The sequence below is a fragment of the Manacus vitellinus genome, unplaced genomic scaffold (assembly GCF_001715985.3).
Source record: "Manacus vitellinus isolate BGI_N305 unplaced genomic scaffold, ASM171598v3 scaffold_4_pilon, whole genome shotgun sequence".
NCBI lineage: Eukaryota > Metazoa > Chordata > Aves > Passeriformes > Pipridae > Manacus > Manacus vitellinus.
The window spans coordinates 38128331-38144689 of record NW_021940604.1 but is presented as its reverse complement, the minus strand read 5'-3'; the positions used below and the strand labels follow the sequence as shown (position 1 = coordinate 38144689).

The 16359-nt window shown below is 36.9% G+C and overlaps 1 protein-coding gene across 15 annotated transcripts in view; it reads left to right on the top strand.

Moving 5' to 3' along the window:
* Nucleotides 1-16359, top strand: part of RIMS1 (regulating synaptic membrane exocytosis 1) — a 197313-nt gene that overhangs the window by 155991 nt on the left and 24963 nt on the right. For 11 of the 15 annotated variants that reach the window (XM_029962695.1, XM_018078203.1, XM_018078216.1 and 8 more), the window contains one exon: nt 1769-2001. The exons of the other annotated variants lie outside the window; for them this stretch is intronic. In XM_029962695.1, coding sequence (XP_029818555.1) covers nt 1769-2001 — 233 coding nt within the window. The remainder of the gene's footprint in view (nt 1-1768; nt 2002-16359) is intronic. 15 annotated transcript variants of the gene reach the window in all.

Genomic DNA, 16359 nt, shown 5'->3' with positions numbered 1-16359 from the left:
TTTTGAGTTTGCTTTTTCTTCCAGTTAAAATTCTTCTTAGAATGATTGAATATGTATGTCTGTGCTCACATACTTGTGAGAGTCTGTGTGCTGGGGGAGACCTGTGATAAAATACAAAGGAATTCTATGGAGAAACATCAAAATACACGTGTCTTATTGTTTTTGCCATGCAAACCCAAAAGCCAGTTACTAAAGTTGCAGTGGGATAGGAGGGAACAAAATAGAACCTATTTTAAGTTCATTCTGCCTCAGGTGGTCCACTAAAATTTGTTCTTGAGTACTTTAGTGCATCACAGCACCGTGTTCTGTTTGATTAGTAGCTATTTTTTTTTCTGAACTTAACAGGAGCAGATCCTAAGTGCTGAGCATAGTTAAAAGCCTATGCAGAGGTTGATAGGGATCTGTCTATTAAGTTGTATCTGTTCAAAGACTTTACTTTTCTAGCTTCTTCAAAAAATACTGTCTATTTTTATCTGCTTCTACCTAGGGTCACACATTACTAACTCTTGGTAACTGTCAGTAAAACATAATTTAGGTATACATTATTTTATACTTTCCTGGATCTGTCTTTGAGCAGGATTGATTTAAACTTTAGCAGGGCTCATATCCATAGAAGTCAAAAGATGTAATCTCTTCTCTCACAGACCCCTTCATTTCTCTCTGGTCTGATTTTTTACCTGTCTGAAACTTCTAATCCTTCTAACCCTTCTCTTATTTTGTGGGGTAATGGTGTTGGGGTTGAGGGACAAGATTAGACCATCACATCTGTTGGGAAAAGGACCTGCTGGAAGGGACAGTAGGACTGTTTGTCAACAAATAATTTGACTTCAAAATACAGAATTACTGAAAAAAAAACAGGTGATCTACTAATCAGCAATACATGATCAAGGAATTGCCTATGTGCCTGGTGATTTAACAACTACATCTGAAGTGAGTCTAGCTGCAGCTTAAATTTCTGTGTCTCTACAGAGTGACAACTAACTTTATTAGAGCTAGGGCATTGCTTGGTCATAATGGAGTTAGATCTATGTATTAGTATGTCCTGTGTGTATTTGAAATTGTTCTCTAGACCGTGTTTCCGAATACTTTATCCTGCCTCTTTGTGCAGGAGCAGAAAAAAAATTTGTACGGAAACATTCAAATGCAATGCAATAGCTAAAGGAAATCAAACAGAACTGAAACAGTGATTAATCTTTCTGTCAATGAAAGCTCTAGTGGATTATTAGGGATTTTGCCCCAAAATTATTTTGCCTTCATACTGTGATTACTGCACTTGCCTTGAAGTGAGAGAGTGAAGACCTAAAAAATACTGCATTCTGTATTATCTCTGTGAAGTATGAAAATATAGGTGATGATATCTTCATTTCTGTTAGGACTTTTGTGAATAGTACCAATACAACACGTGTTAAACTACTGGTCCATGTTAATCTTTTTTGGTTGCAAAATTGCTGTTTTATTTCTTTGTGTATTCTGGGAATATAGACAGGAAGGCTTCACATAACCTTTAAATCTTGCATGTCTCTCTTTCTGTCACTCAAAAACATAGGAAAGTGTTCATTTTATTTATTTCCCTCAAAGAAGCAAAGAAGAAATTATAGTACTGGAAATATGTACTCGGAGCAGCATCAAATTAAACTTTTATTGCTGAACCAAATAAATGAAAATATATCAAGAATTAAAATTAATTTAGTAATTTTAAAAAAAAAGGCTTTTGGAAATGCTCTTTCACAGACAAATTAATATGTTTGTTTTTACTTTGTAACTGTAGTACATTTACTCCTAAAATGCAAGGCAGACGGATGGGGACTTCAGGGAGAATCACTAAGAGCACAAGTGTGAGCGGAGAGATGTATAAGCTGGAGCACATTGACGGGAGTCAGTCGGACACGGCTGTCGGCATGGTTGGAACAGGTGGGAAGAAAAGGCGTTCCAGCTTTAGTGCCAAAGTGGTTGCCATAGTGTCTCGAAGGAGCAGAAGCACATCTCAACTTAGTCAAACAGGTGAGTGAGACACACACTCTTTGGAAACAGGACTCTTACCAAATATGGTTTACCATTATTTCCTCTATGGCATCTGTGTTACATGTATATGAATATAGACCACTCAAGAGAGAAGATTTTCCAGCTGTAAATAAATTTCTGTTATATTAATTTTCTTTGATCGTTAAACATCCTGCAAGAAACAATGTACAAATGCCTTTTAGAATACATACTGTAATAACTTTCTGTCCTATTTACATGTAGGCAAGGAAATGCAAAGAGATATATATGGGTATCAGCAGTGGGTAATGGTTTGGCTTAGAGGAACTTTTTATGTATAGGAAATTTCTTCTAGCAGCAGAGTTGAGTATGAATGTAGGAACTGGAATTTGAGCAAATAAATGGCAGTTATGCAACTCGGATGAAAGATTGTACCTGTAGTGGCATAAAATATGTTTTTGAAAACTACCTTTTATTTCTTAGTTGAGTAAATCCAGTTGTGTTTTTTTTTTTTTAAATAACACTGGGAATTTGGGGCAGTGATTTCAGATAAATTAGATGACAGCATGATGCTCCATTAGGAACATAAGATTTACAACTATTACAACTTTAGAAATCTTAAAAGCTTCATATCTGCATAGCCTGAAGGGGTAAAAGCTCGTACAGAAAGATACTAAAGGAAAGAAAAATGTTTTAAAGTCCCTGTCCTGCTTCTGAACCCCAGTGAAGACTTTTGTTCATCTTCAGTGGGAGCAGGACCTGACCCTAAGGGTTCTTTCTTACTAAAAGAAGGAAAAGAAAGAAGAAGGGCTTCAGCCTAGCATAAGATGCACTCATATTGCAGCATTCCTCTCACATAGTCAGGGTAATCTAAATTAAGGTAAGTAAGAGTATTGTTTGTTTATATCATCAAATATCTCATCCCTTTCCCATGGTTTTCTTTTATTGCCAGATGAGCAGTAGAAGTGATTCTTTCACTTGATAAGCTTTAGCAAAAAGATCGTAATGCTTTTCTACACTACCCATGAATTTTAAGTCAGAAAGTATCTAATCATGCAGTTGGATAATGATAAATGTAGTAGGTGTATTTGAAGCCCAGATTGCAATTAATGTTGTGTTGCTCAAAAATACACTCTATGAGACTAGAATATAGATGCTTGTATACAGTAAGTTGTTATTTTAAATATATCATAATCTCTGAAAGTAATAAATAGTATTGTATCATAGAAAGGATTTTTAGGTTGATGTTTTACTCCACTTACTATAAAGAACATAATTTATTAAGTATTTTACAGAATGTGCATTTTTTGTTTGATCTGGCGTTCCTTTCTAGCTCCTAAATCTCACTGAAATATGAATTGCTGTGACAGACCAGATCTTTGTTTAATCTTACTCAGTAGTCCAGCTCTGACTGGGAACAAGGACTGTATGCCTAAGGGGAAGGCATATAGGGCTGCCAAGCATAGGATGACTTGCATTGCATGAGCCCTAACTCATTCTTGTCAATGAAGTTAGTAAATAACTTAAAATCTGAACTGTGACTTCCAAAGACTTCTCAGCATCATCTATTTAAAGCTCAGATTTTCCCATTCTTCATAGAAAGATACTACAGCTCTACTACTGTAGATACTACTACAATTTTTCTTGGTATATTTTTTCAAATTTCAAAACAATAGGAATTTTGCAAGGACTGGAACATATGAAGTTGTAATGGAACTCAAAGAAGTAATCAAATATGAAAAATATGATTACGTATTATTCATGTTTGTAAAACAGTTCAGAATCATGTTTACTTTGTCTTGCTGTGGCTCAGGCTAACAGTACTATCTGTGGCATAAGCAGAGCAAGTAAAATGTCATGTTTTGTCATTACATTATTTTTTAAGTTAAATTTTATCAGAAATCAGTGCATTAAACTAGTGCATTTTTTTAGAACAATATGCACATGAGACTTGATAGATTTTTCAAATTCCATTGTTGGAGACTAAATACTCATGTATTCCTGTGATTATTCTTGTAAATAAGTGGTTTTCTATATGTTCTTTTGAATTAAGCTCCAAATTCCCAATTTCAGATAAGATACTGTCATCTAAGTGAGGAAATTGTCAATAAGCAGTGAAGTCCTGATAATCACAGAATCACAGAATATGCTGAGTTGGAAGGAACCCACAAGGATCATCAAGTCCAACCCTTAGCACTCCATGGGACCATCTCCATCTACATGCCTGAGAGTATCATCCAAACACTTCCTGATCAGGCTTGGTGCTGTGACCACTTCCCAGGGGAGCTTGTTCCAGTGCCCAGCCACCCTCTGGGTGAAGAACCTCTTTCTAACATCCAACCTAAACCTCCCCTGACACAACTTTAGGACATTCCCTTATATTCTGTCATTGGTCACCACAGAGAAAAGATCAGTGCCTGCTGCTCCTCTTTCCCTCACAAGGAAGTTGTAGACTGCAGTGAAGTCTCCCCTCAGTCTCCTCCAGGTTGAACAGACCAAGTGACCTCAGCCACTCCTCATAGGGCTTCCCCTCAATGCCCTTCACCATCTCCATTGCCCTCCTTTGGACCCTCTCTAAGAGCTTAATATCTTTCTTACATTGTGGTGCCCAAACTGCACACGATATTCAAGGTGAGGCTGCACCAGTGCAGAGCAGAGCAGGACAATCCCCTCCCTGGACTGGCTGGCGATGCTTTGCCTGATGCCCTCCAGGACATGCTTGGCCCTCCTGACTGCCAGGGCACTGCTGACTCAGATTCCAGGACCTCCAGGTCCCTTTCCCTGACACTGCTTTCCAGCATCCCATTCTCAGTCCGTACATACATCCAGGGTTGCCCCATCCCAGATGCAGAATCTGGCCCTTCCCCTTGTTGAACTTCCTATGGTTGGTGATTGCCCAGTCCCCTAATTTATTGAGGTCTCTCTGCAGGGTGTCCCTGCCTTCAAGTGAGTCAACAGCTCCTTCCCATTTTGTGTCTTCTGTAAACTTGCTTAGTATCCCTTCCAGTCCTGCGTCCAAGTCATTTATGAAGATGTTGAAGAGCACAGGGCCTAAGATGGAGCCCTGTAGAACCCCACTAGTGACAGGTCACCAGTCTGATGTTACCCCATTCACTATTTCCCTCTGTGCTTGACCCATGAGCCAATTGCTCACCCACCACATGATGTGTTTATCCAGCTGTGTGCTGGACATTTTGTCCAGAAGGACCCTGTGAGAGACGGTATTGAAAACTTTACTGAAATCCAAAAAGATTGCATCAGCTGGCTTCCCTTGATCAACTAGGTGGGTTACCTTGTCATAGAAGGAAATCAGGTTTGATAAGCAGGACTTTCCTCTCATGAAGCCGTGCTGGCTGTGAAATATCTGTGCTTCTTTTGTGAGCTCAGTTCAGCTTTAAGAACCCTTCTTCATCCGACTGACTGTCCCATATTTCACCTTCTAAAACTGATCTGAAGAGGGCTTTCTCTCATTATCGAATGACTGAAGTTTAGGTAAAGGTTTAGAAAAGAAAACTCCATCCGTTATGCAAAATGTCCTCTGGTGGTGGAGAATATGATGGTTCCCTGGAGGTACTTAGTGACTGTTAACGAGCATCACTATGCTGTGTTAAAAATAACCCTGCCTGGGAAATATGGAAATTAAGCAAAGCAAAGCAACTTTCCAGGCTACATCATTTTGAAGTAGACATTACTAGGAAAAAAAAATCTGTTTTTAATTTTCTCAGTTGTTTTTAGGTAATGTCAGTAGGACTAATTTTCTGTCCATCCTTGTAATAATTTTATGATACAATAAGAGATTTTGTACAGGTCTAGATAGGATGGACAGATAAAGCAGATAATAAATCAGAAATAAAATATACTAGATGATGAAGGTCTTAGGGATAAGGATGGGTTGTTTGTTGTCTTTCTTGAAAATACCATTGATTCTTTCCATAATTTTGTTACTTTTCCTCTTAATGTCATGACAACCTTTTTATGCAGTGGTCAGGCTTTTTTTTCTTTTTTCCCAAAATTTAAATTTGATTGATTGAGTCTCAGTTATAAACAATGACAAGGATGCATTTCTGAGCATGCTTCTTTTACCTCATCTTTTACCTTTTCATCACTGTAGTGAAAGAAATTGTGATAATTTGATAAGAGGTCTGAGTGCTAGACAAAAGTTCAAAATACTCATTTTATCTAGGATTCAGTAAATGATCTGTTATTATTAGACTGGATAGAAAGCATCAGTAAGGAATACTGGGTGTCAGGAAGAAACTAATTAAGAGGGAGGCATCAGCTGATTTTATTAAAACAAGAGCCAGAGACTGCTTACTGGTTGAGTTTCTAAGACAAAAAAGAATAGGCAGATCTTGTTAATATTTTAATGAGAGCTACTGTGTATGCTGCTAGAATATGCTGATGATACTGATTTAGAAAGTATGTCAGCTCCAGGTAATAGAGAGGAAGGACTGATGAACTTGAGGACTAGAATAGAAGAATTTGGAAAAGTTGTGACCACGCAGATCACAAGGTCATTCCTTTCAGAATGACTAATGAAAATCTCTACGTGAAATCTGGGAAATCTGTCATCTACAAAAATAGAAGGAGGAAGATATAAAGAGGATAGGATAAAAGGAGGGCATAATAAAATAAGGATGGTATAATAAAAAGCCACATGAATGTAAGCTGTATAAAAATATATAAGATATGGCCTGGGAAAAGACAAATGCTATCCTGGGTGTATGAGGCAAGGCGATTCCTTGGAGAGCCAAGAACATGCTCATATCATTGAATGAGGCACAGCTGATGGCTCATCTGGAATACTGGTCACTCAGCATTCAAGAAAATGAATACTGAATGTTTGTGAAATCGAGACCTTGAGGATGGTTTATTGTCTGATTTGTTCAGTCTATAAAAATGAGGATTGAACAGGGATATTATTGTTCTGTAAGAATGCAATGAGAATAAACATACAAAAAAAAGGCAGAAGAGCTTTTGAATCTAAAAGACACCACTATCAGAAACTGTGCTGTAATAACAAACAGATATAAATCAGTTACAAATAACTTTTATATCTGTATTAAAATTACAATAAAGTAACAGTCAGAACAGAGAGAGAGGTGATCTTAAACCTCTCAAAGCATTTAGCACAATAGGGAAACAGCCTTTTTTTGGTTTTGTTTCTTGTCTAGCATAATATCCCTTTGCTGTTTTCAGGGGATTTATTTTCTGATATTACTTTTTTGTGTTGCCATCTCCTGTTCATCCAGGTGGAATACTACAGGATACCAGATTTTCTAAAGACAGATTCAGAAAATTATCTTGGCATTCAGAATTACCATGGTTCTTACAGCTATACAGTTCCCCACAGGTTTAATTTATTCTTCTGTAATTCACGTGTTGTTCTCTGTGCCTTAGATGAGCATTTACTTGAGTTAGGCATTTTTCTGTGCAAGAATGTGCATTTACATATGAACTTCCTTACCTACAGATATCTCTATTTTGTTATCTTAAGATTGCATGGTTTGCAAATATTTTCCTTGAGTTTAGACTGTGTATACTTGAAAAGTAACTTTCTGCAGCCTAGCAGAAACGTGGTGGTCTGTCCTGCAGCTTCCTTATTAGCCTTGTTTGGCTGTTCAGTATTATCTCTGTGAGAGTCTTTTCTATCTGGGTTGTTATATTTTTCCAGAGCAGGCCCTTAGAGCTTACTCTGCATAGTTGTGGTGATCTATGAGGACAACGGCTGTGTTGCACTAAAGGAAGAATGGAGGGAGATTGACATTAAGAGGAGTTTCTCTTTTCAGCCAATCTAAAAAAAGTCTGTAAGGAGGCAGCAGGGATGGTCATGGGAAGGGTCAGGGAAGGTGACAGGTTCTGAACTCTAAACCTGACACCCAACAGCAAAGAGCACTCCCCTGAACCCTGCAAAAACTTTGTGCAATCCTGCACCCAAATGTTTCTGCAGCAAGGTGGAGGGTGGGGAAAGGGTGGAGTGTGACGAGCAAATGGATGAAGAATAATACTGAAAACAAAGAAAAAGACGTGATTATTTTTGTAAGAGGAACTCTTTGTTCTAGAAATGATACTTAATTCTTTTAAACTATTGAGTGAATGTAAGCATGTTCTCTTTTATTTACTGTTGCCGTCTTGCTGAGGAATTCACTACCCTTAATAGAAACATAATTCACTTTCAGTTACTCATCTTCCAAAAGATTTCCTAATAAGGGCTAGTATTTTCAAACAAAGTTCTACCCCTCTGTTGAGTTAGTGTTACATGTGGCTCTTTTCCTTTTCCCTGAAATATAAATTGTGACTTTGTCTCCTGTTATGTAGATCTTTGACTTTAACTCAAAAGTATTCCTCACTTTTCTATTTGCAACTTCTTCCTAGATCTTTAATAGAGATATTATTGCAGCAATAACTGTACTTTGGGCTATTTCCAACATGTAAGTAGCGTGGGGTTTAGGAAAATTTATTGCTTTCCACAAGTATAATCTTGATTATGGCTAAACTATGACATGCACATCTTGTATAATTTCAAAATATGACAAATTTATTTAATAAGTGTAGTTTCACTCATGTTTATATTGTATTTTCTTATGGAATGTCTTATAGAAAGGTCTAATTATAATTCTGATTATATTAAACTGAGTTCTGTTTAAAGAGGATTTTTATTTGCTTTGTCATCTGATTCACAGTGTGTTCACAAGCTTTACTTTGTGCAAGTATAAAGATAGAGTTGAAATACTATCAAAATTATGACACAAAAAGGAAATAGAGTGATGCTAAAGGACTATCAAGAGGGGAAAAATTGTACTATCTTCATATTAAAAATGTCTTTGTAAATGACTCTCTGTAAGAGAATGTCCATCTTAAAGTTGAATTTTATTACTCTTCATATACTTCTTGCCTGATCAGATCCATAATTTGTGGCATTCTGGAACTTGTGGGATTTTGTAGAAAAGTTTAGAGCACCAGTTGTCATTCAGAAGAAAAATACTCTCCCTAGTGTCACAGAAGTTAATTCCTTTCTCACAGAATAATAAAATTCCCTTTGTTTAGAGTCAGATGATCAAGCTTAATTTTTATAGACCTGAATTTATTTTCCTTTCAAAAGCAGTCCTTTTCCTATCGAACATAAACCTTGATTTTTATTTGAATGAAATAGCCTCATTATTTAGTTCTGAAATTATTTGGTTCTGTATCTTTTAGAAAATAAAACTGACTTTTTAAAATCTTTGTTCAAATTTTTGTTTATTTGTTCATTTGTTTATAAGACATTTTAAAAAATGTGTTATAATCATAGGTTTGATGATAAGATATTGGTGGGCTGAGTTTTAGAAAGGGTGCATTTAACTGAATCCAAAGATGCATTAGATTCAGAGACATTATTTTAATCTTATTTATCACTTTTACATGTGAATATGAACTTTGAGGGTTTTTTCAGTAATTTTTTTTTTAGCTAGGAATAGAACTATTAGCAACAGAATCCAAATGAAAAGCAGTAAACCTAACCTAGGACAAAAAAAGATTATCAGCAGTCGTTTTTAAGGGATTTTCAAGGAAAATAATAATTACGATGATGGTAATAATAATAATAATAATAATAATAATAATAATAGTAAAGCATCTTGCTGCTTTTATTGCAGCTGATTGTGTTAGTGTATTTATAAAATAAGCTGTATACATATCTATAACATAATTCATCATCTGCAATACATATAATGGCTCTTAGGTACTCAGAATTGTGTATAATAAGTAATGAAATATTCAGAACTCAGGAAAATGATAAAAAAATATTCATATAATTTTAAAAAAATTCAGGCAAGTTATTAAGCTGCATGAAAAATTATTGCCAGTCTAACAGCTTATGATATCCATCTTGAAAGGACACAACTTAGCTTGAGTATTTCTTAAAATATGAATAACTAATGAATGACATTTTTAAATAAAATGCTAAGAGTGTTAGAGCAGGTATCAGTTCAAAAAACATTTCAGTGTTGCTGAATCTTTTTCTTTTCCCTTAAAAAAAGTATTCAGCTGAAAACTTTCTCCCAGCTTAGCAGAACTCTCTTTGTACATAATTTCTCCATGTAGGAGCTCTGCATATGAATAGGAAAGAGTGTGAGCACTCCTGTACCTTTTAGGTATGGTTCTCAAAGCAACTCCATTCTCCAGTACTTTTTGCAGATCGAGAAGGGAGGTTGGGTTCAGCTGGCGGAGACCTGCAGCATTGCAGGACAGGAGAGGACAGATGATAAACAAGGACAGTCACTGGCATCAGTCAGGCAGTGTATCTGCTAGCTAGGGCTGTTGATCGGTCCAATGTTACCTTGGTTTCCAAGCAGAGAAGGAGCAGCAGTCTAATGTAAATTGTGTGACAAAGGAATTAGATCTCTGATTGCATAACTTTTATTGCCCAGAGTTGTCCTCCTAATTTAGACGGCATATAAATTAAATTAACATAACCATTTGACAAGTTTTAAAGTAAAACAAAGATAGAAGAGATGGGAACAAGCACCTCATATTACTTGTGAGTACCAACTTGCTTCCTGACAACCAATCTGATACACAAAGAGAAGGGAAAAAGGAGATTGAGGCACTCAATGACTTTCTTCTTCTTCAGAACAAAGCTTGGCTCTTCAGTGGCATCTGCTTGCACTTCATGTGTAAACGCTGCTGATGAGCAGTAGCTTTTATCCCCTGGAAATGTCTCGTCCCTGTGCATGCGAATGGCTTTCATCAAAACATGCCAGATGTGATTGCTTTTTCAGCAAATCCGTCAGAGACTAGTGAGAATTTAACAGAGGTTTACATTTGAATATGTTCTTTAATTTTTACACTATCTTTTTCTTTGTAGGCATACTGGTATTTAAAATGTTTAAATTACACTTTGAGTGATTTGTAACCATTCCGTTTGACTAGCCAGTTTATTGCATCTGTTAAATTTTCTTCAAATTACCAAGAAAAGACAAAAAACCAGCCCAGGAAGTTAGAGATGATGGGATCTCTAAGTCACTGGCATGTTGTCAAAGGACAAATATTTTTTATCAACTGTGGCATATTTTTACCACTGGGCTTTTGAATGTTGTACCAGCTTTGCTTTACTTTGATAAGCATGGAATTTTTGGATTGGGAGGGCTGTATAACTTCCAAAAGGGGACCAATTGTGAAAAGTGATAAGTTTGTTTAAATCTATATTGATTTCTACTGTGTTGTTAGGTGCTATATTTGGTATATCTGAGTACAGCATGAAAATACTGTGCAATATTGAAGCTGAATTACTGTTTCCTCTCGTATGGGTCTCAATCTAGTTACTTAGACCTCAGTAAAAATAGATGTGGCTTCTGTGTGTCCTCAGGTCTCTATTAGAAGGTTCATCCCTGAACTTGCTTGAATATACTGAAATTTGACAATCTGTTTAGATTTTCAGACAGAGGTCTACAAATATTTAACTGCGGTGTCATAGACTTAAGACATTCAAAAGTCTGAAAGAATGAACTGCAGTGTTTTTTTTGATGAACTGTTGGTGTTTTACCTTTGTAAGTTACCTAAGAATTGCTTTGAAATTACTTAGTATTTATAAAAGTCCTTGATGCTCACAGACACATACTGATACATAGTTTACTTTATTTACCCATATAACCATTTTTCATATTGCAAAAATTCAGTTTCTGGTGCCTAATCACTTCAAAAGCATTGCTTTACCAGGAATCCTAAAAATATGATGTTTTTCTTCTGGGAAGCTCTAGATGTCTGACAGTCTCAGCAGAAATTCTCTATGTAATGGAAGCTTGACTATGCTTTGGGTCAAGCTGGGTCAATGCTAAGCCTAGTGGAGGCAGTCGTCTTTCTTCTTTAGTTCTGTGATCTGTGAAGCACAGAAGTTTTGCAGTTAGATAAGATAGGGGGGCTGCTCAAAACAGTTCCTGTCTTTGAAGCTTGGGTTAACTGGGTAACTTACTTCTATTTTACGTGGTGCTTACAATCTACTGAAAGTTGATTTTTTTAATGGTGAGGTTTGTGTCTTTGGGATCAAAACTGGTGTCTTGTGAAGCCATTTATTTTTAATGATTTCTCTGGTCTCAGTACAAACTTGTCAGATTGACAAGTTATCTTAAGGCAGGTATAGGAAAATGGATTTCCTGTTTATAAAGCATGTTAAAATATCCAAAAGCTCTTCCCAGCAAGAATCTCAGGTCTGCTGTTTTGATTAGTTTTGCTTTCATATGTCTCTAGATGGCTTTGTTTATAGTTCTACCATTTGATTAGATCTGATGATGTGAAGTGTTCTCTCTCAGATAATAGACTTAAACACTGAATTAATTTGGTATAGATGTGACCTAGGATTTAAGTATAAAAATAAATAACTTCTAGCCATTACTCTCCCTTTGGAAATTATCCTACTAAAGATCTTCTGCATGAAGAGCTCTTTTCTAGATTTCATGCTCAGGACAGGGTAAGGGGATTTCTTTGACAAGGCTTATCTGCTTTCTTCTGGGGAAGATGTTCAAGGGCCATTGAAAACAAATTCTGGTTTATATGTGCAGTAGGGTTGGTTTGCTTTTTGCATAATGAAAATTTAGTATTTTTTGAGAGGAAGTATGTATTGAGATGAAGTTTAGTATTTATTGAAAGGAAAGGAATAATTTACCAGGAAAACATTTTGAGGGAGTTAGTTTTCTTTAACTTAGAGGCATACCATGTTAAGAACCAGATTCTTCTTCCTAGGGAGAGTTACTCCACAGTGAAGTGGTCACTTTGGAAAGGTTGCACACAGGATCCAGTCTAGTAACCAAACTTTCTCTTGAGTCTCAGTAACAACCCTTGTGAGGAACAACTACCCCAAGAGCTGGGTGTGACGGAACTGAGTTGCATTTGTATTGCACCTGTTTCTCCTCAGATGTGGAAAAATTCACAGCTCCAGCAACATATTACAGCAAGAAGAGAGCTATCATCTCTAGCATATGTTGGAACAGGCAACATTAATGTACTTATGCAAGAATTGTAGTCACAGGTCAGGAGTTACTCTTAAGAGATGACTTGGGAAATCCAGGAGAAAAAGTGACTGAGAAGGTGACATAGAAACTGTCATGGGTTTGAGTAGCAGTTTACATTTTTACTTTAACAGCATTTACATGGTTGCAAATACAATTTTATTTATTTTTGCTTAGGCAGGACCAATTTGGGAACAGTGTCAAGGAATTTTATGGGATCCCCTTTTAGCCAAGGTGCACGATCTCCCAGTCTGCCTCACAGTAGTTTCTGTCCAAAGTTTGCCCATGGCCAAAATCCCAAGAGAGTGACTTTTCCCAGCTATCACCTTCAGATTGTAACAGACTACTGCAATACCACTTAAAGTTTACTGATTTGGACAGGGAGATACACTGTAAAGGTCAAAAAGCCCCTCTCCTCTCCTAGTCATTATGGTCCAGAAATAAATCTTTCTGTGCAAATGCTGGTGAGTGAATATTTGAAATCATGGATGGTTTCATTTATAATTTTAAAAATTAAAAAAACAAGGTTGCATCTAGAAAGACTTGAGCACAAGTCTCCCAGCCAGTAAATCCCACTGCTTAGCTCTTCAAGGAATCCTGTGAGTCAATGTCTCTAACATAGTGTTTTTTTCAATACACCTACATGGTACCAGCTGTGCTTCAGGAACTGGAGAGGGACTGTGGGCTATAGAATGTGAACCCTGCTCTTGACAACTAGAAAGGCACCATTCTTCAAAGAAGTGGACCAGGAGCTGTACTCAGAAAGTGTGGGGTTAGTCTGAGCAAGTGTAGGTGACCACAATGTAGCTGTCAGTTCATCACTGCAGGCTTTCTTCCTAGCCAGCAGAGAGAAATGTTCACTTTTGCCCATGGCTTATCCATCCTCAAGTATATATTTGAAATAGTAAAAATTAACCGTACCCTAAAATTTCTGGTTTTCTCTACATGTTCTGAAAGGAATCTGGCATGACTTGCTCCAGTACATCTATAGACACCCTGAGTGAGCTGAGTCCTGCTTAGCCTGTGCCTAGCCCCCTGTCTTTCTGTTCCCAGCCCTTTCTTTGGTTCCCCTTCAGAAGCAAGGGCATCAGCTGCTCCAATCCTTCACCTCCTGTAGCTGAATCCTGTGAGGGTTTCTGTTGCCCATCTTGCACAAAGGAGAGGCACAGAGCAGAGTTACCTGGATAGAAGAGGTTTTAAGAAATAAACCACCTCTGGGATACACAAAGTAGCTACTTTCTTTTTCTTGTAGCTGGTTGTGCAATAAGCAAACTGTGCCACAAAACTGGGCATGAACCTGATTTTGCTGCATGATAGCAAAGTTCAAATTACAAATACAAGAGTGCCTTTGGCACACTTATTTTTCATTGGTACAACTGTCTTAAGTTTTCTGATTCTGTTTTTGTAGGTTAGATAATGATCTTGATGAGATGCCTCAAAAGTGGTGTCTCTCATTTGCTCTGCTGATTGCTCAGCATCCGTAAGAGCAGCAGCATTTTGTTGCAGGTGTAAAGTCCATTTTCTAAGTCTCTGTATGAATGCTAATCAAGAGGTACACTTATGTGTGTCTGTTTCATATTTTTGTATCAATCGTTTGCATGAGGGGAACCATTACTATGTTTATGTAAAAGGAAATGAGATTGTCAGCCTCAGAGGTACTGCCATGAAAAACCTTTAAATCCATTGGTTAATGTTTTAAATGTGATCAAATCAGAATAAGGGAAGGCAGTTTTATGTCTGATGATCTACTTAAATACCTTGCCTTTTCTGATAAGCACGTCATCATCAAAACTAACACTTTGTAATTGCAATAAATCTTTCTAGGCAAAACAAAAACTGAGTAACCATGTAGATGAAAATGATGCAATGATTCAGTCAAGCAGAATATGTAATGACAGAAACGTCCCGTGATTCAATGGTCAGGATGAAAATTCAAGTACTCTAAAAATATTCTTTTTTTTTTTTTTGGTGTGTGTACCATTAATAAAAATAGTACTTTTTTCTATTATATGGCTCTGCAAGCTGGGAATATGATGTTTTTAGTCTTCAAAGGGCAATTGGAGAGCACAGCAAGCTGCAATGTGCTGTTACTCATCTAGTGCTGCCATGTGTTTGATGAGGGTATAATGAGCAGTAAAAATATGCTATCTTAGTTTTACTCAGGGGAAGATAACTTTTGTGTATTAATGCTTTTGTTAATGCTATGGGGGTTTTTAGTATTGTTTAAATATTACTTTTTGCTTATAATTGCAAATAGTTTATTGCTGAAAGAGCAAAAAATATGTGGACAACATGAATTTTAGTTGAGTTAAAAAGTGAGGAAGAGAAACAGTGACGCAAATCAAATGTCCAGTTGGATCAGTGATAGATCCCAAAAGGAATTATGGTAGAGAAGAGAAAACTGAGAGGGGGTCTTTTCAATAAATATAAATATCTCAGAGGCGGGTGCCATCCTCTTGATGGCACCACTGACTCTTTTCAGTGGTGCCCAGTGACAGGACAAGGAGTAATGGCTATAAACTAAGACATAAGGAGTTCCACCTCAACATGAGGAAGAACTTTACATTGAGGGTGTCACAGCACTGGAACAGGCTGCCCAGGGAGGTTGTGGAATATCCCTCTCTGGCGACATTCAAAACTCACCTGGATGTGTTCCTGTGTAACCTGTTCTAGGTGACCCTGGAGATCACCTAGTCCAACCCCATCTACTCCATGATTCTGTGATTTTGTGATGTCAGTTTAGGATGACAGATATGCCATTTCTTGAGTTTATTCCCATCTTTTACTATTTATCGATGTTCATGTGGTGCCTATGACTAAAATATTGGCAGAAACCATGTGCTGTAGAGAAGTAGGATCATCAGTGCTTTGTAAAAGGACTGTGAATGAAATGAAGCTGCAAAATTAAGAAGTGAACCTTGATACTTCACATTTTCATGTTTCTCTTTCACTTAAAGACCTTCCAGCAGGCATGTTAGCCAACGTTACGTATGCAGGTAGTTTCTCTTTATGCATAAAAAGTTCTCCTTGTTGGTAGGATATCCTTATTTTTAAGAAATCAATTCCTTTTGAGAGCTTGGTGCTGAAAAATTCCATTTATTTCAAGGCTTAAGGATTTGGTAACCCAAGAAGACTTTTATAGAATAAATGAATGACCCTGTGCAGATATTTTTTTTCTGTTTGTTGTCCAAAGTTTTCTGTCTTATTAGAGTTGTAGTAGCAATATAACAATCATTTTGCAATCCCAACTGGAGCAAGAACTGCAATGGCTACTCTGCAAACATATACTGTTGAACTTTGCTCTGTAGTGCAATTTATTTAATGTGCTCTTAATTTATGTTCTGACTTTTATAATTCATGTCAGACCTCCTTAATAGCAGCGAGGGTTCTTTGTTCT